We start from the raw sequence: 25,304 nt of genomic DNA, 5'->3' as shown, positions 1-25,304 counted from the left end.
TTAAGTGTTTCACCAAAATATTGCTACACCACCTATCAGGTTGCAATAATCTGCTTTCCTATAAAAAATTGCGCGTAAATTTCGGATTTTTTCAATTCAATCTTCATTGCGTGACTATGTATCATCGACATAGTCAGCCATTGAGTCTTTACGTAGCGACATCTGTATGTTATGAATGACATAATCGCTAAGCTTAACTCCATTCATAAAGCTACCACTATTAGTCAATAGATGGCGTTAAAACCAATTATAACTCCCATTCATACTAGTGCGTTATTTCACTTAGCCGTAAGTCCCCCTGCTAAATCCCTGTTTTGTCCAACTCTCCGGCTCCCGGATGTTTCGGGGTCCAGATTAAATCGTCCGCAGGGACCCGTGCAAGGGACGGTATTGCGTTTACACAGTTCAATTGCTTTCACCAATCAGTTAATTTCGTTAATGTGTATGGATGGGAGTAAGATACGTGGTTTTGTCGGGTTGTAGGTTGCTATTTTCTATTATGTATTGCATTTTTGTATTATTATTTTAATAAGCATTTATTCACTATATAACAATATTTATAATATATAATGATAGACAAGAAAATTAAGTAATTTGATAAGTGTTCAATATAAGAAATATGTATAATTAAAAGTGATATTTAATGTATAAATGTAAAATTTCAAATAGTTAATTGTTTATTAATAGAATTTGTACCTATATCTAATATTTGCACGTCATGAAAAATGACAGACATGTCGTGAGCCTCCATTATTTAAGATCTTGCATGCATGTATTATTTTAATTCTGTATGTGTACACATGTTTGAGCAAATAAATTTTCTTATTCTTATTCTTATTCTTATTCTTATTCTTATTCTTATTCACCGTAAGTATTTGTCACAAACTTATAAGGTTTTCGAAAGTTGTCATTACACCGTTAAATAGAAATACATCAATGCTAACTCATTTTTTTTTTATTTCTTAAAGTCTCAAAAATATTGTTTGGATAGTTTATTATTATAAATAACGCCGATTATTTTTTCAAAATACTTTGATGTTTATTCAGTTACGAGAACAAAACGCAAAAAGTTCTCTCCGGCGGGGAATCGAACCCCGGTCTCCCGCGTGACAGGCGGGGATACTGACCACTATACTACCGAAGACTGTGGTAACAGAAGTGAAATACATACATATGTTATAAAACCCGTTAGAACGCTCGCATATCAGCGTAGTAAATGTTAAAAATGGTATAAACAAATCAAGGTGGCACATGTAAGAGTCTATGTAAGGAAAGGGTCGTGATCAATAAAAAAATCATGTTTCATTCAAAATGCACTATATTTTATATTTTCAGTTGCTATTGTAATATACAAAACTTTTACAATGTAATACAGTTCGCAACGTAAAAACCTCTTAAGAAAATATGATATTTTTACACAAAATTAACTATAGTAGGTACTTATGTATACAATTATAATGTATAAGTGCTGATAACATTCCATTCCGTGCAAAAAAAGATCTCTTATTTGATGAAAATATAGCTAGAAACTATAAAGGGAGGAATTTTAAACAAATATTTCTACATGAAATGAATTTTTCATTTCAATAAGTCGTTTACAATGCCCCCTTGGGTAATTTGATACGATGACCATATAGAAAATTCTAACAAATGTATTAAAACTCATCATTGCGTGGTTCGGTAACCCAGTGACATTGTTTACTAATACAACTAGTACAACTTTCATTGTGTCACTGTCATACAAATATAAGCCTTCTTAACAAGCAAACCGTCGCCGTCGTCGTCGCACACAGAGTTGTGGGCACTGCTGAATTACACTACTGTGTGTAGTCCCTTTAATATTTTCTTTAAATACACAAATAATTGTTTGTATCAGAATTTTACCAATGGCCATCATTCATCCGTTGACTAGACGAAAAAACGTTCCGGCGCCAATTTTATATTCAGAGACAAAATTTGCGATTTTTTTTTAATTAAAATTAATATTGAACATATCTTTTAATTTAAATTAAGAACAATTTATGCTACATAGAATAAAATATTTTCAGTCTGTAGACTATTGAAAATGTAACAGAATAAAAAATGGTATTAAATGTCCAATAAAACTGAAATCAAAGTTATTTAATTATTAAAAGTTTAAATTTGCCAGTGTGTCCATGCCTTATATCAATTAGTAAACCGTCAAATGTACGTCGATCGTCCAATGTTACAGATTAATGCCGCTACGTCGTAATGGTAATTAGAATATGACATATTGGAACATATTCAATTAATACAACACAAGTCATAATAATTGTAATTTTGTCTCTGAATATTAACTTTGCTTACAAAAATATTGCCCCAATAAAAAGTAACAACGTTTTGTCTATTTTGTTACCGAGATAAATAAGAGACAAAAAAAATAAAACTACAGATAATAAATTTATTTTTTGAAGCAAAGAGGTTAAGTTTTTAAATATTAAGTATAAGAATGTATTCAGATTTGGCAGGATTATTTTTGTATGACCTATGTATGCAGTTTTTTTATAAAAGTTCAACTATCCCTATTTTTTTACATTCTCTAGAATATATTTAAAATTAATTACACCAAATCGACTCTGTACTTAAATCTATTGTAAAAAAACTATTTATCTTTAGATTATTAGTCAAAATTACGAAAAATTGTAGAAAAATCAAGTGTAATTGTCTCAAAAATTGTCAATTAATCTGATTTGATGTAAATAATTAATTTTAAATAATATTTACATGTATACTTATTCGTTTAATTTCTATTGCTTATAGATTGCATAGAGGCGACTTGAAATAACTGCTAACTATGTAATATTCACAATTTTATACTGCTTTATAAACCTACCAAGTGTTTTAGTTTACTTTTATGAAAATAAGTAAGTTACATTTATGATAAGTAAATTGTAAGGTAACAAAAATAAATGAAATACATTTTAGCCCTACATATTTAAGTAAAGGCACGAAATAATTTAAGTACCTAACACATAATAAGATACAATTAAACATTGAACTTACATTAAAAGTGTACACGGCTACATTTTAAATGAAACAATTCTAACTAAAATTCCATGTTTAAGATAAGTAAGATTTAAATGAAGTAGATTTATTTTACCCAAAACCTGTTTATAGCCAGCTATATAATTTTTGGCACGCTACTAATAAACTAAATTCGTTCATAACTGCGTTTTATATACCTTATAGTCTACGTACATAGGAACAAACTTTATGTACTTATTTTATGTACATTTTATTTACAAGTTACATTTTCGATGACTCCATTTGAAATGACTGTTTCGTAAAACGTATTAATTGAAAAAAAGCAATATTTAAATGTAGTGTTCATGAATAAGGTTTTGTGTTTATCTAACCTTTTCAATCAAAATTAATGTTTTCTTTTTCGGAACCTGGCAATAGACCAAGATGCCATTATTTATGTACAAGTAAGTTTAGCATAAGAATTGCTTTACGTGAATGCTCAATTTCCATTCGATATGATTAAAATGGTAAAAACCAGACTCGCCCTTGAAATGCGTCGTGAAATACGATGTTTGGCAGTAACAGCGTTGTTCATACAAATAATTTGGATGATTGTTTAGCAAACTCATAAATCAACGGTGACACGACCGACGTCATAGGCAGACGATAATTTACATCTTTATGCGAATATTTTTTGTGTTTGTTTGCATTATTTTGCCTTTAATACAAGTTCGAAGGGTGGTAAGCAGACAGTATAATACTTGCATTTGTTGAATATGTTGTTAAGCTCACTCTAAAGAAGAGTAGTTTGCTTCAATGCATCATCAGAAACAATAATTATTGTATCATCCGTCTGCATTTCGATTTTAAATGTTTTGAAGGAAAGTGTGGGTAAATAGTGTCTTAAATACAATATAAAATGACAAAATTTTATTTCCAAATCAAAAGAACATACAATATAATGTAAATTGCCTATTTTATAACCACTGAAAATTTAAGTACAAAATGCTTGTATCAAACAAAGTTTTATTTATGCTGTTAATATATTATACACACATCCACCAAACCCAACACTGACAATTTACATTTGACCAGTATTCTCCATTGACCAACATTTGACGAATATTCTCCAACATTGGTCATCATTCACCAACATTGGTTCTAGACTAGCGCTGTCCTGTCGATACTGGCGTACTCTTTCCCGGACCTTGGCCTGGTGACGTGGCGATCAGCTGACACGTCGCAGGAGCTGAATGAGGACACGGATAGTGACTCCATGTAGTCGGATGTGTCAGAGGCGCCGCTTGACGTCGATTTGGTCGTCATCTGGCTGTGACGCGCAGTGATGTCCGTTTCTACTGGAGAAGAATGGAGAAGGTTAGTCAAGTTTAATGTTGTAATAAGAAATTTTGACGGGATGTTAGTAACCTTCTAAGAACCTGGATGCTATTGTGTTTCTATTACAAACTTAACAGTTGAATTATTGATATTATTGGAGTACATAGTACAAATATATTACGTGCGAATTAATAGTATTGTTTCGAACTGAACATTTTCAATCGGAAATAACCTTTTATTTTTAGTTTAACTACACTTACAACAGGTAAAAAGTAGCCACGATTAACTCACCAGGTCTCTTCTTCCTTCTGGTTAAGGTGTCTACATCACAGGAGTTAGATTTGGTCAGCGTCGCCACCTCCTCAAACTGGAAGGTAAGATTCTTCAGCGGATCCGACGAGTTTGACTTGACGAACGCGTGCACTGGTGTCAAAGACTTCCTTATCTGCTTATTATTCTTAATGTGCTTCTTTATTGACTTAGAATTAGTGATAGGCATTTCAAATTCATTGAAATCGCCTTTATGATGCTTCAAAGATCCCGTTGATACCCCAGAATCGTTCGAACTTGACGAATCTCTATTTTTGTCTGACTTGCTTGGAACACTCGAAGACCGTCTGATTTTGACAGTGTCCCTAAACTTCGTCACTAATAAGCTCTCGCTTTTTAACTCCGGTACTTTGAACTTGTCCTTTGGTTCAATAATTTCTAGACTTATTGGCATGCCTTCGTTAATCCTTTCGCTTTTAGTGGCTTTTCTTAGAACAGTAGGCGTGAAACACATTTGGTTGCTCCCGTAATCGTCATCGTGTCGCTTAGTGAAGTCAGCTGAACTCGACCTTCGTGTACTGATTGTGTTGTCCGACTCTGAGTGTTGCGTAGGATCTGATACATGGCTAATCCTACTTATATTGTCAGAGTAGTTCTTGCTATTACTAGAAATACTGATTTCTAGCGGCTCCATATGCATGTAGTTTAAATGTTCGTTACAGCATTCTGTTGACGGATGCACAGTATTGGTTGTAGCTGTTGATATATCGTCGTCATGTTCTGGGATATCTTCTAAGGCATCCAGTTCCTCTTGGCTGAACCCTGCACTCCTTAGGATTTGCAAGGAATTCTCGAATTTCTCCAATGTCGTTAAGTCAATGTTTGCGTAATTTCCAAAATCAATTTCTGGTACTGGTTTTTTGGTGACTGGGGTAACGTTGACGTAGTTGGAATGTGACTCAGCGTCGTTATTGTTAATGCTAGTATCACTTGTGTTGTTATTGTCTGTTTGTTTGTTCTCTATGTTTTTGGCTTCGTGTGTGCATGTACACGGCTGCCCGTTGATGAGACATTTCAGTTTCTTTGGTGTGTCGTATATGCTTGATGGGTCGGAGTGAGCGTCTACTGGGTGCTCCTGAAAAGAATACGGACTATTAGATAACTGCCTATATTTTATTCTTGAATGGACGGTGTGGTAGACAAATCAATCACCAATTTTAGTTTTAATTTTGGCTTACCTGTATTAATGGCATTGGCGTTTTCGGCACATCGTAGTTCTCATACGGCCCACTGAAGGACTTCTTCCTGCAGCAGCAAGGTTTCACCTGCTGCCAGCACTGGCAACCTCCACCAGTTTTGACAGGTACAGTAGGCGTACAGCAAGCCACCGGGCTTGGGCTGGCGCGTTTTGAATCAAAGCTCTTGTCCAAGAGGCAGGAGCTGCGCGGTACACTATACTCAGAGGCACTCCCGCTTGATCGCGAGTAGATTGACGCTCGATCCGAATCTGAACGCTTCTCTAAAATGTTGTCCATTGTCCAAACGGGAGACATTATTGAACCAGGTGTGTTCATTGTAGATGATCTGCAAGTTGGAAAAGTAAATTAGAGCCACTTACTCTTCATGATCGACTTAGAAGATGAAATATCGATTATTTGAACGTCACTACGTCAAAAACTTTAAAATGCCGTACCTGGTCAAATGACTGATCTTCCCGATGCAACTAGAACACCTGGGCAGCGAGGTCGGTCTTCGGAACTTGTCCTCGGTGCTGTCCATACTGGAGTCCAGGTCTGAGAGGCAGTGCATGGTCTGACTGGCAGGACCCGCCCACGACGGAGACACAGACCTCATGGACGTGTGGAAACACTCATCCATACACGAACTGGCGTCGGAGAAACGTTTTTCTAACACTGTGAAGAAATTTCACCCTTAAGATTTCTACAAAGTAATTTATTTGGACCTAGTTGACCTAATGTTTACTGAATAATATCCCTTGTATCTTTGCAGTAAGGTTGGAAGCTAGTTTAACATTAAACGCTGAATATACTCAAAGTGACATCGAAACACTTATTTAAGCAGACAAATATAATATTTGCGGTGTTGTTGAAACTATCTCTAAACAGATTGCATTTCATGTTTATAAGATTAGATAAGTTTGATTAAGTTTTGCACTGTTCTGTCTGAGATTGAGGCCACTCCCTGCTTTCAGAGGAACGTCACACGTACAAATATACATTATTTCTATATGTAATGATAATAGTGCAATCACCTCACTTTGTTAAAGTAATCTATCATTCCTGTTAAGACTTTTATATGATTTTTTTTATATATGATCAAATTTAGGCATAAAATTAAAATAAAAAAATTTCGTCTCTCAATAATAATCACCATTTTTTTGTCCTGGGTAGGAATCGAGCCCACAAACTCCGGTATATCAGTCAGGGTCACTAACCACTAGACCAACCGACCAGTCAATCCTAGCCCTCAAAGCCTAGCCCAAAACTCCTATAAACCAACATTATTTTCTCACCTGAACCACTTCTTGAAGCTATGCTAAGTCTAGACTGTGCCTCGTGACTGTACACGTTGAGGAGCTCAGTCAGCTCCCGACCACCTTCAGCGGCGAAGATGAACAGACCCTCGCCTTTCCCACACCTGGAGCCACCTTCCACGCAGAACCTCTTGTCCACCACGCCGTAGCGTCTGTGGAAGACAGAGAATCAGTCACTGTATCTTTGATACAAACAGAACAATAAGTAATTGGTAATCCCTGTTAGCATAATAAGTAATTGTCTTCAATTCATAATAATCAATATTTATTGTGAGATCATCAAGCGATGATACAATTTGGTTAAGTACTAAGCTGCAGTCTGGTGTCCGTGATAGGCAAGACGAGGCTACCCTCCGCAGAGAAAGAAAAGTTTTACAGGAATTGGAGCATAACTTTTACTAAGATACATCTTCGATCTCATATGAACTTAAATGTTCGTCATACTATCTATAAAGCTGAAGAGTTTGTTTGTTTGTTTGTCTAAACGCGCTAATTTCAGTAACTACTGGTTCAAATTGAAAAATTCTATGTGTTGAATAGACCATTCATCGAGGAAGATTTTAGGCTATATACCATCACGCTGCGACTAATAGGAGCGAAGATACAATGGAAAATGTGGATAAAAACAGGTCAGGTATAAATCACAGCTTAAATCTTCTAATAACCACGCGGACGAAGTCGCGGGCAACAGCTAGTTTAGTAATAATAGGACGAAGCTACATACCATTTACATTACCGTCTACATCATACTATCAAAAAAAACCTAGCCCTCACGCCATAAATCCTTCCGTAAGACGGCAAAAGGGAAAAAGAAACGTAGTAAGTGACTCAAATAATTACTTAATACCCTTATCTCCCTGTTTTTCTGGGGCTCGAGTAATTAATCAAAGTTTTAATTTGTATCGGTTTACGGTATCACATACTCAGCCCACCCGCATGATTATTAAAGACGAAATTTTAATCACGATTCATTTGGTCAATAATGAATTATGATTGATGTTTGTTCTCAGTTACCTTATTTATTGTTTTAATAGTTATTAATGGGGAGATCGATGGCTTCGGCTGACTTGTTAGCAAGATCAAAGATGAGAAGATTATTATTTTTTCTTTTTTATTAAAGTACTTTTCCAATATAGTTTTTTAGGCTATCTTAAAGCCACTGAACTGGTTCGATGATCGTAATAGCAAGAGTCGAGGCTTTACAACACCCAAGCGCAAAGGCACGTACGGATGTAATATCTCTAAATGTTCACCCATTTCACGCTACGTTGCACCGGATTATTTAACCATCTGATCTCTGGGTAGTAGTTAGAACTTACAACAAAGATCTATACATATTATCGGGAGGAACAGATTACAGCGTTCCCCTCGGTCGCAGTCCGCCTGGCGATTCGATCCGTTGGTCAGAGGAAATGTAACTGGATTTATCCCTTGGTTTCCCATCTACAACTCTACGTAGTTTCTGATAACGACCACGTCCCTATAAAATAAATGTAATATGAAAGTAATCTCGTTGATGGCGTTATTTATTATATTAAGATTCCGTATTTCAGTATATTGCTATTACATTTAATTGTGTTAATGGAGACTAACGAGATGTGATCCCCGGCTGCCCTAGTGTGGCACAACTTGTTGACTTTTGAAACGTTTAATCACGTCTCGCTGAAAATTCCTCTCGAATTCGAAATTCAAAAAACGACCCCACGCTCCTTTTATTTTCCATTTACAAATAAACCGAACGTATTTTTAATACAATTCTAATATCGCCCCTTTTCCCCGAAAGACAAACACGCCGACGATTTGCGAAAACCAGAAACATTTTGAATGTTCGCTGAAAAGTTTTAATTTAATCAGGATTTAAGGCTTTATTCTGCTGAAGTTGATTACGTGTTAGACCAAAGAGGAATTTCATTCTAAGTGAGGCCGTTAAAGTCTAGTCTTCAGTTGTGGAGCTGGTATTTAAAGTTTGCTCGAGGCGTAACTTTGCCAAGTTGTGCGCTTTGCTGTTTGATGTTCTAAGATGATTGGGGAACTAGTTGCTAGGCTGAAAATGTCGTCGTTAGACAAGACTGTATTGTGCTAAATTATCTTTTAAACTTGCATTAACAGAATTTCCACTTTTGGAATAATTCTAAATAGTCCTTTTTTATTAATTGATGAGCATTACACGGATTGATTTGAAGACTATATCTTCATGACATGTTTACCGTTCCCGCTTTTCTGTTCAAATTTAAATTTAGAAGCAATTCCTTTTTTTATTTCATCGAAATACTACGCTCTGTTTCCGTAAAAATAACTCGCCATCTGCCATGTAACGTATTACATCAAAATTGTCTCTTGAAATGTCCAAGAAGTTTCGTTTTAATCTACTGTAGAGGGAAGTTTTTGCTTAAACTCGACAAGTAGACCGCGAAGGAATTTAATTTTGACAGTGAATGGTTCCGATGGACGGGCGAGTGAATTTCATGGATGCTTGCTAGATTGGAGATGGCTTACGTCACAGCCAGATGGAGCATGTTCTTTTGTGATGCTTTCGAATATTTTGTGAGTTGTAGAACAAGGATTTTTTTTTGGGAGAGATTTACTCAAAAAACTTTTATCTTACGAGAGCAGGATTTGAGGGGCAAGTGTTCTGAGCCCATGGCCCACAATTGTTGGTCATCTGTGGTGGACTTATTTTCATTGAAGCATCATGTTATGTATGGAGAACGGTGTTTTTAAAATCTGCATACTAATTAAGAAGTTTCCATTACAAAGGAGATTATAGAAAAAAACACCGAAGTAAAACCTCATTTTAATCATGGTTCTGAATTACACTGTCTACTATCTTCATAATACTGTTTAAATCATTTAAGAGAAAGTTGGTCTTTATGTCCCTATTTCGATTATGGTAATAGCCACTGTCTCCTGTATTGCAAATCTTTCAGTAATATATACCTCTCACTCAGCCGTTTCTAGGTCTGCCTAGACTGAGTTTGATAGACTTGTTTGTTTGAATAAATAGGTACTTGAAATCCAGAATTTATTTTATGTTGTCCAAGAGAAAGGATGCTTTCTAAAATGCATGTCTTTTGATTTTAATGCGTGGTATATAAATGTAACAATGAAATCTATCTTAAACTTAAACACGTCAAACGTTGTCCTGCAAGATATTTCAAGTCATTTTGACACAAAGATTTTGTTTGCGAAATTCACCATCCCCTTTTAAATACAGTCATATTGGTCTAGCCGTTTAAGAATAGTCTAGAGATATTCACACATACAGTAGAAATTAAATAAGTTGCAAAACGAACAACTTAGCGATTAAGCTGTAAAATTATCACGTAAACTTAATTATCGATCGCGTTCGGATAGCAATATATAGGTGGGTACAATTGTGTAGTTTAAGTTATGAAAAGTTATATTATACTAACTGATATCATTCAATCCTCAATAGACAATGGAATTACGATTTTAAAACTTACCCCAATTAGATTCCACCATTACAAGTATACGAAGAATTTTCTGATACAAATTCCAATAACATTCTACCTGAGTTTACCGTTACAGTCAAGTTTTAAGCGGAACCTACAAAGTAAAACGGCTTGGAATACAAATGTTAATACAATATTATTTTAGTATTAAAACCTTCTCGGTCTTCCGCTGTTCCTAGCCGCGGACTGCATCAGACAGATCGTCTTTGAGTTATTTTGATTCGTCCTTTTCTTTGTGTTTGTGGAAATTGAATGGTACCGCCATTTTATTTTCCGTTATTGCGATGACATTTCGTTTGTTGTTTGAAATACCTATGCTCTTGAATATTTTATTTTGTACGGCTCGGCTCGGTTTCAGATAAGTGGTTGAGGTTTTTCGATTATACCAATCTGTAAATGGCCTGTTGTTTTTTTTTGTGTATCCTACATTTGGTATTTTTTTAACACAAGACAATGTTATCTAAAAGACCACAACAAGAAGATCCAGTTATAAACATACGTTTACGCCGGTTGTTTACATAATTCGACTGGGCCCAATGTATTTCCAAGTATAATGTAAAACACCAACGTCCCCATTACCCACTAAAACAACAATAAAAAGTATAATAAAATTCTTAAATATGTGTCCTGTGTCTCGTTCGTCGAAAATAACAACATGCTAAAGAATTTTCACGTTAAAAACTTTTACATCCGAATAAAACTAACGCAACTTCCTGGCTTAATAGGGACACGTGTCAGCGTCATTAAAAAAAAAAAATGTCAAAATCGGTTCGCGCCAGAAAATATTCGAATGGAATCCAAGTTCAAAAAGCGTTTGAATTCAAAAATATATACGACCAAATTAAAATGTCTGCGTCCGCACGCTTACATAAACGAAGCTCAAGTATTTTCATTTCGGTCGGCTATCGCTGTAACACGGGGTTCGCAGTTCAGTCACGTAGGTCTTTTACTGGGGAGCTCATCGTATGAATAAGGAAGCCGGCGGAGTGTGTTTTTTAAATGGCATTTAAAATTATGACTTCGATTTAATGGAGACGTTTAGATAAAATTTTAAACGTGGTAGCTCTGGCTTACTTTTTTTTCTGAAGCCTTTTGAATTTTATGAGTACTAAAATCTTACAATTCTAAAAAAGAAGCTAGGGATATATAAAAAATGGATGTTGTGATTCTAATTAAAATAACAGAAATTGTGAAAGCAAACCTTTCCATTTTCATATAAATTTGTTTAAAATTTTATAGGTGCTCGTAATCGTTTTAAAGGGCGCTGAGAAAATAAATTTAAACGATAAAATCGTAGCTATCCATAAAGACTTTCATTTCAATGAATAATGTTCAGTCAGGCAAATGCCGTCATAACTTTAAATTGCAAACACTACGCGTTACATAAATACACGTATATTGATTCGCATTGACGCACCAAAGAGGATTAATAAAACTGTATTAAGTTTAAAACCTTTTATACGTTGACCTTTTTCCGCAGAAATTAATAAATTGTAAAGTCTGTGAGATACCCTTTATTTTCTTACTAGCTGTTGCCCGCGACTTTGTCTGCGTGATTTTCAAGATTTGATAAACTATGAAGTTTAATAATAACGATCATTTCATAAATGTAATGCAATATTGAAAATGAAACACTTTTTTCATATTTTAAACTTGCTTTTTTTTTCTAAATTATAATTAATCTTGAGCGGCCCAAAGACCATCAAATGTTTCAATCAAACACACTTCATCGTTTACGATACTATCCTGTTGCCAATATTTCACAGCTGTTTTAATGACTTTTTCTTATTTAATCCCAAAAAGAGGGGTTTATACCTTTGACATATCTGCCTGCCTGTTTGTCTGTGACATCATAGCTTCCGAACGAATTGAACTATTTTAATTTGAACGTGAATTATATACGAGTGTTCGTTAAGACATGTTTGACAAATCGAGCCGTTTAAAAATGGGGGGGGGGATGCAAGTAGGAAAACATAACAGAAGGCATTATTCAGTCTTAGCACTACTGCTAAAAATGTTTTACTTTCGAGGGTTTTCCATTTACTAATTGGGTGGGTTATGATTTTCGAGCACGTCTGTTCTTGGGCCCGCCTACATCTGAAATTGCTAGACGGATTATGACAGTGATTATGAGGTATCATAAAATTATTATTGTACTGTAACCAAAGAGGTAAAACAGAACCATATTACTGAGGCCCCGGTGTCCGTTTGTCTGTCTGTCACCTGGCTGTTTCTCAGGAACAGTGATAGCCAGACAGTTGTTATTTTCACACACGATGTTTTCTGACGATATAAAGAAAATTTCAAATTATTTTTGTGGACTGTGCCGGCGAAGTGAGAGTTGGGCTCGGTAACTGTGGATTTTACATAGTGTCATAAGATATATATAAGATTTTGCAAAATTGCGCCCAAATAAACGGTTTCCTGAAACACGTTATGTTTGATTGTCCTCTTAATATTAAAACTGATATTCCTCACAAACATTTGGAATATTTCCAAAATAAAAAAGTTGGTAAACGTGTTATCTTGGCCCCCTGGTGTTTTGATAATGATTTGCTTTTAAAATGCTCAAAAATAAATAGCGTGATAATAAAAAAATATTAGACACCCCTTTTTTCAAAATTGACAATCACAAAAATCTAAAGTATAGGATATGTGTAATTTGTGATGTTACGAGTGTTACGACAAAGCAAAATATGAACATAAAAGTGACTTCATGTGCATGAGTTCTATTTACTGTACCAATTTACAAAGAAAAATTACGTATTTTATTCATTAACCTACCTGACGATCATTGAAGTAGCATCCCTACTGTATAAATGGAAAAAATAAAGACTACATGAGGTTGGTTATGAGGTTACGCTGTCGATACCGACAGCCAAAATGAATTTTCCAGACATTGTATGACGGATGTAAGTGCTGATAGCTGCACGCTATTATCAGCCTTATTGGGGAAATTTCCAAAAATATGTTCCTAATCCTCGTCGGCTTAAGGATCTTAGAAACTCATTCAGTCTCGTTCCTTCCCCTGTTTTTACCAGGCTACGAAAGAAGAAAATTTTAAATAAGTAGAGATTATAATAAATTGTTAAAGAAATTTTTGGGAAGACGTAGGATGTAGACCGATCAAATCGTTAAAATATTGAAAAATCCCAGGAATCAGTAGACATTATTATATCAATAGATACATAATGTGTATTCATTGATAGCTTTGGTCTTATAGATCTTTCACATTGCATACCTATTATGCAGTTTTTATGCAAGTTTTCTGGGCTTTTTTATCCGAAATACTTTTGGCCTATGTAATGTTGCAAATTTAAGAAAACATTATTCCACTGTTTAAAAGGCTTTTTTCTTGTTTGAAAGTTTATATTTTTGTTGCTAGTTGTTACAGATGAACCAAGGTAATAATTAACTGTGTGGTTCAGTATTTTTTTGTTATGCATAATTATAGATGAGATCAATGTGAATTACATGCAACTTTGGGTTGAGTGTCACTACGAATGTTTTGATCTTGAAGTACCATCGTCAACATTACCGAGCTAAAAACATAGGTATATACTCCTATCGTAAATAAATACAAAATCATATTAGCCGCGGCATTCCACATTTGAACTTGAGTAATTTTAGTACATCAATAAAAATAATAATAATTTAGGACCCTTTCTTTCAAGAATATACCGATTACGAAGTATCAATTGCGTCAACAAAAAAATAACAAAAGTATTAATAGTTTATGTTTCTTTTATTTTACTTGTGAAATAGTCGCGGTAGGCCTATATCAGACTTGAAAGAGAATAAAATGACTAATTTTGTGAAAATTATTTATTTTCGAAAAATCCTACTATTGCTCTGCTAAAAGTCTTAAGATAAATAGCGTGATGTTTTTTTTTGTGTAAATTGATGAAAATACACCTCATAATTGTATTACACGATGTTACGGGTTAGTCCAAAAATTTAAAACTTTACTGCTCATGCCCTCTGCATAGTAGCGTGATGGTTTTTGTATATTTGTTGTAACATGTGTGCGATAAGGTTCATGCAAAATTTGAACGAAATATATTCAGTAGTTTATGATATAATTTGATATTTGTTTATAGATATAAAAGGCTCCTGCCTACCCCCTGTAACGAAAAGCGAGATAATAAGTAAAAAGTATGTTGACCGGAACTCTTGTTGATATTCTCTGAAAATTTGAATCAAATCTATCCAGTACTTTCCGAGATCTTTCCGGACATACATACAGACAAACAGACAAACAGACAAACAGACAAACAGACAAAAATTCTAAAAATCATATTTTCGGCATCGGAATCGTTCGTAGACCACCCTGCAATTATTCTTTTTTAAAAATATTCAATGTACAGTTTTCACTTTTCTACAATTTTATTATATGTATAGATTCAACGTACCTATGTTTCCTTGTCTTAACAATAGAAATGCCATCTACTTTCCACATAACTTTTACATCACATTGTTATGATCAGCTTCTGTTTCCCCAAAGCTGTTCTTGCCCCCTTTATTAGCAACAGGGGGTGTAAATACCGCATTATTTATACCGTTTCCTCAGGCAATAGTCGTAATACTCGTAATGCTAGTTTCAGATAACGCGGGAGATAATCTTCGGGCCCTTACCCCAATTTGATGGGGTAAGTCTAACGTGTCTTGGCGCGTCAAGAATGGGATGCGATTTGTTTTGTGAAGTATTTTGTTTGGAGTAAAGTATGGTGACCTTTTTGTATTGTGTTAGTTTTTTGATATTGGCACGTGGAGAGATAAATACATACATATTGCTTTTAAATATTATGGCTAGCTTTACGTAACGTACTGTAGGTATGCGGCTCAGCACTTGTAAGGAAGACCATTAAACCCAATAATACGAGTCAGAAGGAATTCCGGTATTCTGTTGTTTATCAATCAATTCTGCCGTCTACCAAGTGGCAGAGCGTGAACAAATAACTAAACATAAAACACCAGGTATTTAAGTAAGCCCGCCCTTTGTGCTAAGCCACTTATTTATGTACGGGATCCGTTCAATAAGTTAAAGTAACTCGTGTAGTCCGAGAGCCGGCGCCCGCAAGCACAAAGTCATCTTATTAACAAAATTTGGGTTATTCCGCAGCCATTTTAAATTGCATTGCGTCATTGTTGTCACAATTTTCTCAAGTATTAGAATGTTTCAATTTAGATTATAATGAGATGATAATGTCCCTTGATGTTGTGTTTCGAAGTTTGACGGTAGATGGCGATGGCGTAATATTGTTTTCGAATTCGATTTGTTTATTCAAATGACGTTGTAAGTTGTAATTTTATGTTTTGTGTTTAAGATTATTGGTTTTTAAGTGTAAATATAATGTTAATTCGTCTATCAATAAACATACAAGTGATATAATGATGAGTTATTTTCATGCTTAAATAAAATTTATGACACGATATCTGATGTTTTATCAACATGTCATAGGTTATTTAAGAGAAAGCAGCTTCTTTAAGTTTCAACATTACTTTGATGGTTACTAAACTAAAAATAGCAATTCTCAGCTATCTTTCCTCAAACATAATTTCCTTAATTCATCGTTGTCTCTCCGACTATAAGTAACCTATGCATCACTTAACTGAGTTAAGTAATCCGTTAATCTTTGTTTAGTCAACTATTAGCGACGCGAGGGCTCAGTTAAACTGTTAGTTAAATCTTTATTGTAAGTGCCGCCGCGCGTCCATTACGTAATTGAATGTTTTGCCGCTCTTACTACTTTGGAAGATTTAAAATAAATACTTTAGTTCGGAGAAGTGTTTGTTTGTTAATTGTAAGTTGGTCTTTTTTCGAAATGGTTTAGTTAGAAGGCTTGATTTAGGTAAATAGTTGTAAATGATTTTCTTGTATTTTATTACGAGCCTCATTGAAACTTTTTCAGAAATCTAAAAAAGACGGCTTTTGCAGTCTGATAACTTACTTAACTACACAATTTTGACCCCGACAAAAATGGGGCAAAAAGTTTTCTAACATTATTAACTAACTAATCCTCAATAAAATAAATAAAAAGCAACGACGGTCATTCGGCAAAACTTACACAATGACCCATGAGGAAGTGGGTGGAACTGCCATAATCACCGCGTATTTAGGGGTAAGTTACCCGGGATGATGCCATTACTTCACACGTGGATACCTCCATATTGAATTATCATTTAGTTGGCTTTGACTATGATAATGATTTGGTAGAGATTTGTATTAGAAGGTATGTCTTTGAGGACCAAATTAATTAGAAAATGTACTTTCACCTGGTGGGTGGATGTAGGAGGTATTGTAGGAGTTAAGAGGCAACAGCATGGCATCCATTCTGACTTTACTTGAAGGGAAGATCAGTGTTCTATGTTACATTAAATGACTGGAATCACCAGATTCAGTGTATTTGTCACCAAAAGTCAGCCTTGAATGTCATTTCCAATAGAAAATATGTATTTTCTGCCCCATAGAATCAAAAACAAAAATCTCCAAAGTCGAATAAAAAAAAACTTTGTCAGACTTTTTCCTACGGTTTACAATACGTACCTAAACTACACGACGCGCTCAAACACTTGAGCATCAATATTTGAGGCCTCAATATCAAGTGCACCGCTTTTTGCCCAAACATAAGCGGATCGCTTCAGATCCAGTTACGAGTAGTGGAGAATGGAAAATGCGATGAAACTTATTGAACGACGAGGAAATTGGAAGCTACTCGGTTTTACAATGAGGAGTTTGTCGTCGTAAACGTTGTATATACGGTCAATGATATCCATTTTCAACCGACTTCGAAAAGAAGGAGGTTCTTATTTGAAGTTGGTCGTAAGATTTTGTTCTTAAAAAACATTATCACACTATTTTTAATTTATTTTTCTAGTGGCTAAAAATGTTTTGGTTAATTAAAGCTTTTGTATCTTGACTTAGTTTTCGGTATTTTAGATCGTACTATAGTACAAATTAAATAATATAAATATAAGCATTCTATTCCGTCATCCATTTCATATGACTCAGCATAACCGTAGCCCATATAATACACAGCAAAGACGTTGAACAGCAAATCAATTTCAACATTAGACAAAGCAACATCGATTTTACAAAAAGTCCTACCTCAAAATATAATATAACATACTAAACAACACATGAAATATTTAATTACAACCAAGCTTAATAATTACGGCGAACAAATAAAGGCGCTGCCACATCAAAGTGTAACCATCGCAACGAATTGTAGCTTGTATTATTTCCCATTGGCAAGCTCATTAGGGCCGTGTTTGTTCAGTTAAGGAATATAGCTTCGGGCTGTAGTGTGGCACCGGCATAAACTTCAGGCGAACTTGTGTAATATAGCTTGTGTACGGTTTAGTAGGTAGATACGTAATTATGGGACAAGAGAAGTTGAAAAGTATGCAAAAAATAAATAAACTAACTGAAAATACTCTTTCACTCATTTGATAAACTTACACTTTCTAGGGCAGCTTTAACTTAGTATCACACCATAAGGACCAAATTCCCAATCCTCCTCTACTGCAGAACTTCAAACCGCTAGCATTTATAGTCTCACAACCCCGCTATGTAATCCATGAGGAATTGTTGTAGGCACGTGTGTACATGACTTAATAATGAAATTAGCTACCGGCCAACGTACAGCCCAATATTGGCCAAACGACTGGCCAAACGAGTATCGCCACGGGGCATTGTTTAATTTAAGATGAAATGAAAGTCCAGGCCGACGTTTAAACTTTAGGCCGTAAATGCACGAGCTTTTGTTGGAATTTCCTGAGGGCTGTAATGTAACACTATTAAGGTTAACTGGTATTTCATTATGTGGATTTATTTGCGGGATAAAAAGTTAATGTGTTTATACCAAGTACTAAGTGCAAGCAAATTCTTGAATAATAATCAGCGTACTGAGATAGTTTTTAATTCGTATGTCAGTTGCAAACAAATTAAAAACAAAAGACGAACAGTTTCGCAGTAAATTAAAAAAAAGGAAGCATATTGATTTCGGAACCCCGACTCCATATTCCGAGTAAATTCTTATTTTTAAATCCGTATTCCAGAAAAGTTCGTTCAAAAACGAAATGGAACGATCTAAAGCAAAGGCAATACTGATAAGTGCAGGGTCCATACTCCTTATATCACATGATCGCAGCGAAAAGCAATTTATTTTTCGCCCCTTGACAACAATATTGTGTAACACGCACACTAGCGCAGGTTATTAATTCCCTGGTTATTAGCGATGACGTCACGTTATTATAGGCGCCATGATTTGTTACAATGGGAAAATGTTAGCGTCTTAGCGTCTGACTTGCGAGGTGATATATTATGCCACCGTCATGTTTACCAGTTACATTAGTGCTCGTATAGTTTTTACTGCCATTATTACTTAGACTCTAGATGTTGGGAAGGTCAAAAAACTCCAGAATGTTATGACAGTTATAAAAAGGTAAGTAAGTACCTATCATAAGACATCTTCGTTACTTAGCTGCAGACTGTATTTTCTTCATGAGCGTAACATCAAAAAATAAGATATTTTAAAATATTCATTTTATTAAAGAAATGAAAATAATAATAAAAAATCCAGAAATAACAAAGCAATTCAAATATCTTTTATAATTCAAAGGCACCATCCGTAAATTCTGAATCTCGGCAAAAAGTTTTTTGAGTCGTTAAAAATCTAAAGGGCAAGAAAATATTTGTGGAAATAAAAGGGAACAGCGCCTTGGTTATAATTGTCGGCATTGTTCAGTTAAATACGAGTTTTAATGACTTTTAATGGCTGATCATAATGTTAAGTTACTTTTTTAGCCGGTCCTTGTTTTAGAGTTATTCCGGTTATCCGGAAGGGCTGCGGAGGCAACGGTAGGGATTTGTTACAACTTCGGCTTGGCTGATTATGTAAAAACTTTTCAGGTTTCAGGAGTCCCGGTAGATTTTTATACGATTTCCGAGACCCGAACACCCCATTACACATATTATTCAAATTTAGGACCGTACTATGTTGCTAGAGCTTGTTTACGAGGAATAACAGAATCCAAAAACTACTTTAAAAAAAATGCCCTATTCCCAATAAAGGTTACACCAAATTCACATGTACTTCATCCTTTTAAATATGAATACATTGATCAAATCATGTCGGCATCGTTTAATGATGTATTTTTAATGTGGAGGGGAACTGCGAGCCGCTGCGAGGGTCGAGGGTGGATACAGTGGAGAATGACACAGGAATATGTCCATAACAGTTACAACTGCCGAACCTATTACTTTGGGGATCGATAACCTATTACTTTGTTTTGTTCTAGTTATTTGGACATATGCAGTTGTAGTGATGTTACGGTGATAGTTATTTGTTATAGTAGATGGGGAATTTATTGAAAAAAGCGTGAGCGGCATAATTTCCAGAACTTGCCATCTTGATTCAAATGGTTCAAATATAGTATGCCGCAATTTTCGTTTTGTTGACTTCAAGCAAGAAATGGACATAGTTGTATGCGTTATTTTAGAAAACAAGGTTTCATAGTAATCAAATCAAACTCTCATTTTCTCACCTCACTTTCCCTGCTTTTCGATTAACAAGCAAATCAAAGACACCTTCAAACCGCAGACGCAACTGGGTCAAACTCCGCCGCGTCTAACCGGCAAAACTGAAGTGAGGTAACCTGATAAATGATTTGGGCATATTTCAAGGGGACAGACCCAGAGATTAGCGGCTCCTGAACTTAGAACGTGTACCTGCTAAACGCCATTCCGAAATACGAATCATTTTCAGGGGATATTTTTTTCGCAAAGTTTTTTCGTTGAGAATTTTTATGACGGCTTTTGATTTACGTGGCGATAACCTCGCTAACTTTTTAAACCTGTAGGAATATTTAGGTCTTATTCGTATTTTTTTATGGGAAATTAATTCCTGCTTAACGAAATTCTAGGGTCTATAAATATAAGATGGGATATGTTCGTGGTGTTTTATGTGCGGTACTGAACTGTAGTCAAATTTAAATTCTATTTGCTGTCAACAGCGCTGTCAAAGGCTAATTCATTTTTACTAAAGACACTACTCCCATATTGATAAATTTAATTTTTGTTACGCAGGGGTTTCATAAACATTCAAGTCACACACACGAAGACACCCAGACTCATGAGGATCAAACAAATGCTTGTCGTAGGCGCGGATCGTACTCGCGACAAGTTGCGCAGAGTGGGTTTGTCGTAGCGACCTATACCGCTCTACTATAACTGCAGTCCGTACATTTTCCAACTACAATGATTAATGTCGGCCTAATCAGTTGTTAATGTTACCTGAGTAGTTTGACGTCCCAGAGCGCGAGCACCTCAGGCGGGCGGGACGCGCACAGCGCGAGCCGCGGGCCGCACGCGTGCAGGCGCACGGGGCCGGCGCGGATGTTGGCGGCTGATGGCGCCGATATTATCACAGCTGCGAACTCCTTACTGCCGCCGAGGTTGTGTTGTACCTGGGGTGAATAGGTCAAGAATAAGCAGCTGATGTAAGCTGATACATATACACATACATATTATATTCTGATCTATACCTATGCCTGGTCAATTAGCCTGAGGTTAGGTGTGGAAATGGAGTCATAAGGCTAATAAAGATAATTTTTTAGTCTCTACTTATAGCGGAACAGCTTTCAGTTTTATCAGATTCTCTACAATAATATTCTCCTGAAACATATTATTGCATGTGTCATTTTCTAGGTTTGCTTAATTACATTTATAGAAAGCATTTTATGATTTTCTACATCTTAATAAGTGAAGCGAATATCCAGGACTGTTATGCGTTTATTTCAATCACTTGATACCTATATTTTACTGAGAATCTTTTCATTTGTCTGAGACCGTACAGAAAATTGTAACATTGTATTTTCCTTCACGAATACAGTTCTATTGTCTTAAGGAATACGCTTTCTAGAACATTCTACAAGATTTTTATTGACAATGACTTCTTTACGTTTCTATTTATTGGATTAAGTTTATTGTTGCAGGATGCTTTCAATTCAGTTTCTATATTGCTCTTTTAGTATTCTGGGCTTTACTTACTCAGACATTTAATTAGTATATTTAGTAAAAGAAAACTGATTTCAGAAGACTATGTCATGTACATTTTAAAGCATGTACCTATGTTCCATCAGGGTACCTTAACTTCAATGCTGATTATATATTTAACCATCTCATTCTTAACACCAGCATACATTCTCCATAACTTACCTTAACCCTCCAATTGATGAGGATCTCCCTGGTATCAAAGGCAAGCACGGGCACGACGTCCTCGCAGAGTATGGCCAGGGTGTTGGACTCCTTGTCCAGGGTGAATCCCGACTCTATCCCCAGGTACTGCTGCAGGGACAGCGAAGCCTTCGTCTGCCCGTTCTTCTGGCGCTCCTTGAGGTCTTTGTACAGCTGCAGGTGCACGCAGTCTGCGGAAGAAAGGGGATGTAAGTATTTGTGACAGAAATTTAAAAAAAATATCGATGTTTTAATGAACACTAGTAATAGAAGTACTTGTTCACAAAGAACGATTTCGGAGAGAAAATGTTACATAAAATTAAATCTAACGTCGCTTAAAACAATAGCAACACCAAGTTACACGACAATATCAAATTAAATACTCAACAAATCCCAGCAATATTTTTCGCTCTAACAACACTGAACAAAACAAAATATAACAACGAAAGGCAGAAAAAAGGACGAATTTTCCACACTTTCAACGTGGAAATTCTTGACAGAAATTGGACGCTCGAGTACAGTAATCAAGAAAATGACTGTAGCTACCGGTACTGGCTGTACCTACAAAAATTCCTTTGCTCGGAGAAATGTCGCTACCGCCTAATGAACGCGACTGTACCTGCTTTGTTCCACTCGATACCCTTTAATGAGGCGACCTAATGACGTCATGTTTGGAGTAACTTACAACGTAGATTCTTTTGTACATTTTACGACATTTTTTTGCCAAAACATACAAAAGTTGGTCTTTTTAGTATCTATTACGTCTGTGTAAGACTTTGCTATCGTTTGAGACAGTAATGAACGCAATGTAGTAGAAATGATAAATGAAAAGACTTTAAGTGAAGACTAGACAAAAGTAGAGAAATTAATAGATAAAAGGGCCATTAATTTTGTACTACATGGAAAGTCGAGGAACATGGAGCCAGGTCAGATTTATTGCTGATAACTTTCCTTAGAGATTTATATGTACCTACACTGCCCGCGGACGTTGAGGTCAGGGCAAAGGAAAATTGCTATAACCATTTCCCTTCGTACCTTTTTTACCTAAGGAAAAATTCTTTGGCCTCAAGAGGGCTACTCATAAAAGTTATAATAAATAAGATGGAATGACACGGAAAGGTATTTTATAAATTGCCTATTGGAGCAAGATAGCTTACAAATTGGCACCAAGTAGAACACATTTACTAATTATGTAATGTCAGTGCTGATGTAAATTCAACCTTGCGTTATAAACTTAAGGTATGAATTTAATTAACACGAAAGTCTTTTGAATGACATTCAGTCTTTTACCTATTATCTCATGAGTTTGGACAAATATTGCCATATTCAAAATTAGTCCTTAACATGTTTTAGTAGAGTTGTAATTTGAATGGGACGGGAAACAAAGCCCACACCGACAGATTCCACTACATCAAAATCGAGTGTTCCATTTTCAAATTAATTCGGGACCGTTTTCTAATTGGCGCGACGTGACTCGGCTCTGTTCGGTTCTAATCAGTGTGTGTTTGAATTTGGAATGTAATTTGTGTGTAGTGCTTTTATGATTGTTCCCGTGCTTTGTGTGAAGTTCTGATAGTTGAATTTACATGACACACAATGAATGTTATAATGGATCTGAATTTCGTATTTGAAACTGTCTCGCGTTGGCTTGTATTGTTACATTTGTTGGCTGCTCTGCATAATGGGGTTAGACGAGGAAGTTTGCCTTACGTTTCAGGACTATTCTTGATGGTTTTAAATTCAAAACTGCTCTTTGAGTTACTAACATGTCATCTTCAATTTTCATAATTAGAAAACTATCTTATCTCACAAACTCTTTAACAATTCTTTATTAATTGTAACTTGTAGCCAAGCAAAGCTCAATTTTCAAGTTTGTTTACAGGAAGGAGGCAACACAACTATCGATCAGTGGCCTGGGCAGTTATTCGAACCCTAGTTTACTCCATGTCGGGCCATGTTTCACAGTGGCAACACTGGCAACACGGCTGGTTGATCCGAGGCGATACAAAACGCCGATGGGGGCTCGATACAAACGTGTACCCATAAATAATTGGGATACCGTACTAGTTGTAAATTTGGAAAATGTTTGAAAGAAAAACTGTTTGGGTTCGATCGTTTTAGTTTCGGCTGGACACGACTACACTGTGGTTTTCATTTGTTATGTATACAACGAAAGTTTTATTGTATTGTCGTTGACAGCGGATAGTTTTATTCATACCCCTCTGAATGACTGAAACGATATTTCTATTTCCAAATCAGTTACCTACTAGAAAGCTGCTCCCGGATAAAAAAAAAACCCATCAAATCCTAGGTACCTATTATTTTGTGTACCTACCACAGTAGACGTAATTTTCTCTTCCCTTAGCCCTTAAAATGCATTTAACACGAGAGTTATGAGGCAGACCTTTCCAATACCTCGGTAAAGGTCCGGAGGGCAGTCGTGCTGGCGCACCGACCTCCGTGTATCAACTCCATCGTGTATGGTTGACAAGAGATTTCACTTTTTCTAACTCGTGACCAACTAATCTTAGATAGTTAGCAACACATTTAGGTCGAAGGCTGGTGGTATTGTGTAGTTTAAGTTATTTATTAATGTGTAAGTCAGATACTTTGAATGCGAGTGTTTTTGGTTCTAGTATGTGTTGTACTTATTCGTTTTATAGTGTTTTATCCCAAGATATTTTTTTTTCATAAAATCATTTGTTGCACATTTTTAAAAGTTTTCCCAAAAATTAATTCATTCAATGTTTTTTGCAATGGCATAGTAGACAACCAATACGTTTTTTTTTTCTAAATATATATAAATAGCTTTCTTTTTACGACTCATTACATTCCTGAATAAAATCCACATTTCTCCGTTAAATATTTCACGTTATTCTTCATTCTACGTCACTTACATTACATTATACCGACCACATTCTACTTCAACATCTTTAACCTACATCTCGACGCATAAAAAACATCTTTTAAACATCGCGTGGGACACTAAATACCTGATTACGTCACATAATAGCTGATTTCGGCGGCATTTTGCGTACAAAACACGTTTCGTTCCATAATATACAATAAGTTCCCGACTCGTGTCAATTTACCTAAATCTTTTGCTGACATTGCACCCTGAATCCCTTGGTAGAAGCGTGCGGACATACGGGGGCAAATTGCAAGCGGAAACGCTGGTAATAGCTTCAATCAGACATCTTATAATAGCATATGATGTGTTCAAAACAGTTTATAACTTATTTAAGTGAGGATGAAAGTTAGTCAAGCCTAAACTAAATCAATAAACATTCTTGTTTTTCCTGGTTTTTGCATTTCTGATATCAGTTATAGGCGTGTAATATAATATGACACATTTATTGTATTTGTTTTTAAACAATAAATTAAGAATATTATCTGATTATGAAATTATTAGCACATTCAAATAGATATGATTAAAAATGATTAA

General features: G+C 35.5%; 1 protein-coding gene and 1 non-coding gene across 3 annotated transcripts in view; both read right to left on the bottom strand.

The window, feature by feature from the left end:
- Nucleotides 1-1,072: 1,072 nt before the first annotated feature.
- On the bottom strand, nt 1,073-1,144 carry Trnad-guc. Its single transcript has one exon. It is a non-coding gene; the product is annotated as a tRNA-Asp (tRNA).
- A 2,410-nt stretch (nt 1,145-3,554) lies between these two features.
- LOC113497488 overlaps nt 3,555-25,304 on the bottom strand; it is a 141,507-nt gene continuing 119,757 nt past the window's right edge. Inside the window, exons 4-10 of one of the 2 annotated variants that reach the window (XM_026877055.1) lie at nt 21,842-22,050; nt 20,918-21,090; nt 7,127-7,299; nt 6,287-6,506; nt 5,832-6,177; nt 4,615-5,728; nt 3,555-4,340 (exon numbers count right to left, since the gene is read on the bottom strand). In XM_026877055.1, the coding sequence (XP_026732856.1) occupies nt 4,147-4,340; nt 4,615-5,728; nt 5,832-6,177; nt 6,287-6,506; nt 7,127-7,299; nt 20,918-21,090; nt 21,842-22,050 (2,429 nt within the window). In that variant the 3' untranslated portion in view covers nt 3,555-4,146. Of the gene's footprint in view, nt 4,344-4,614; nt 5,729-5,831; nt 6,178-6,286; nt 6,507-7,126; nt 7,300-20,917; nt 21,091-21,841; nt 22,051-25,304 lie in introns of both variants that reach the window. The other variant, XM_026877054.1, reaches the window with a different exon arrangement.

Source organism: Trichoplusia ni, chromosome 9 (assembly GCF_003590095.1).
Source record: "Trichoplusia ni isolate ovarian cell line Hi5 chromosome 9, tn1, whole genome shotgun sequence".
In the NCBI taxonomy this organism is placed as follows: domain Eukaryota; kingdom Metazoa; phylum Arthropoda; class Insecta; order Lepidoptera; family Noctuidae; genus Trichoplusia; species Trichoplusia ni.
Note: the sequence above shows the minus strand (reverse complement) of the source record. Positions and strands in the feature narration are given on the sequence as shown.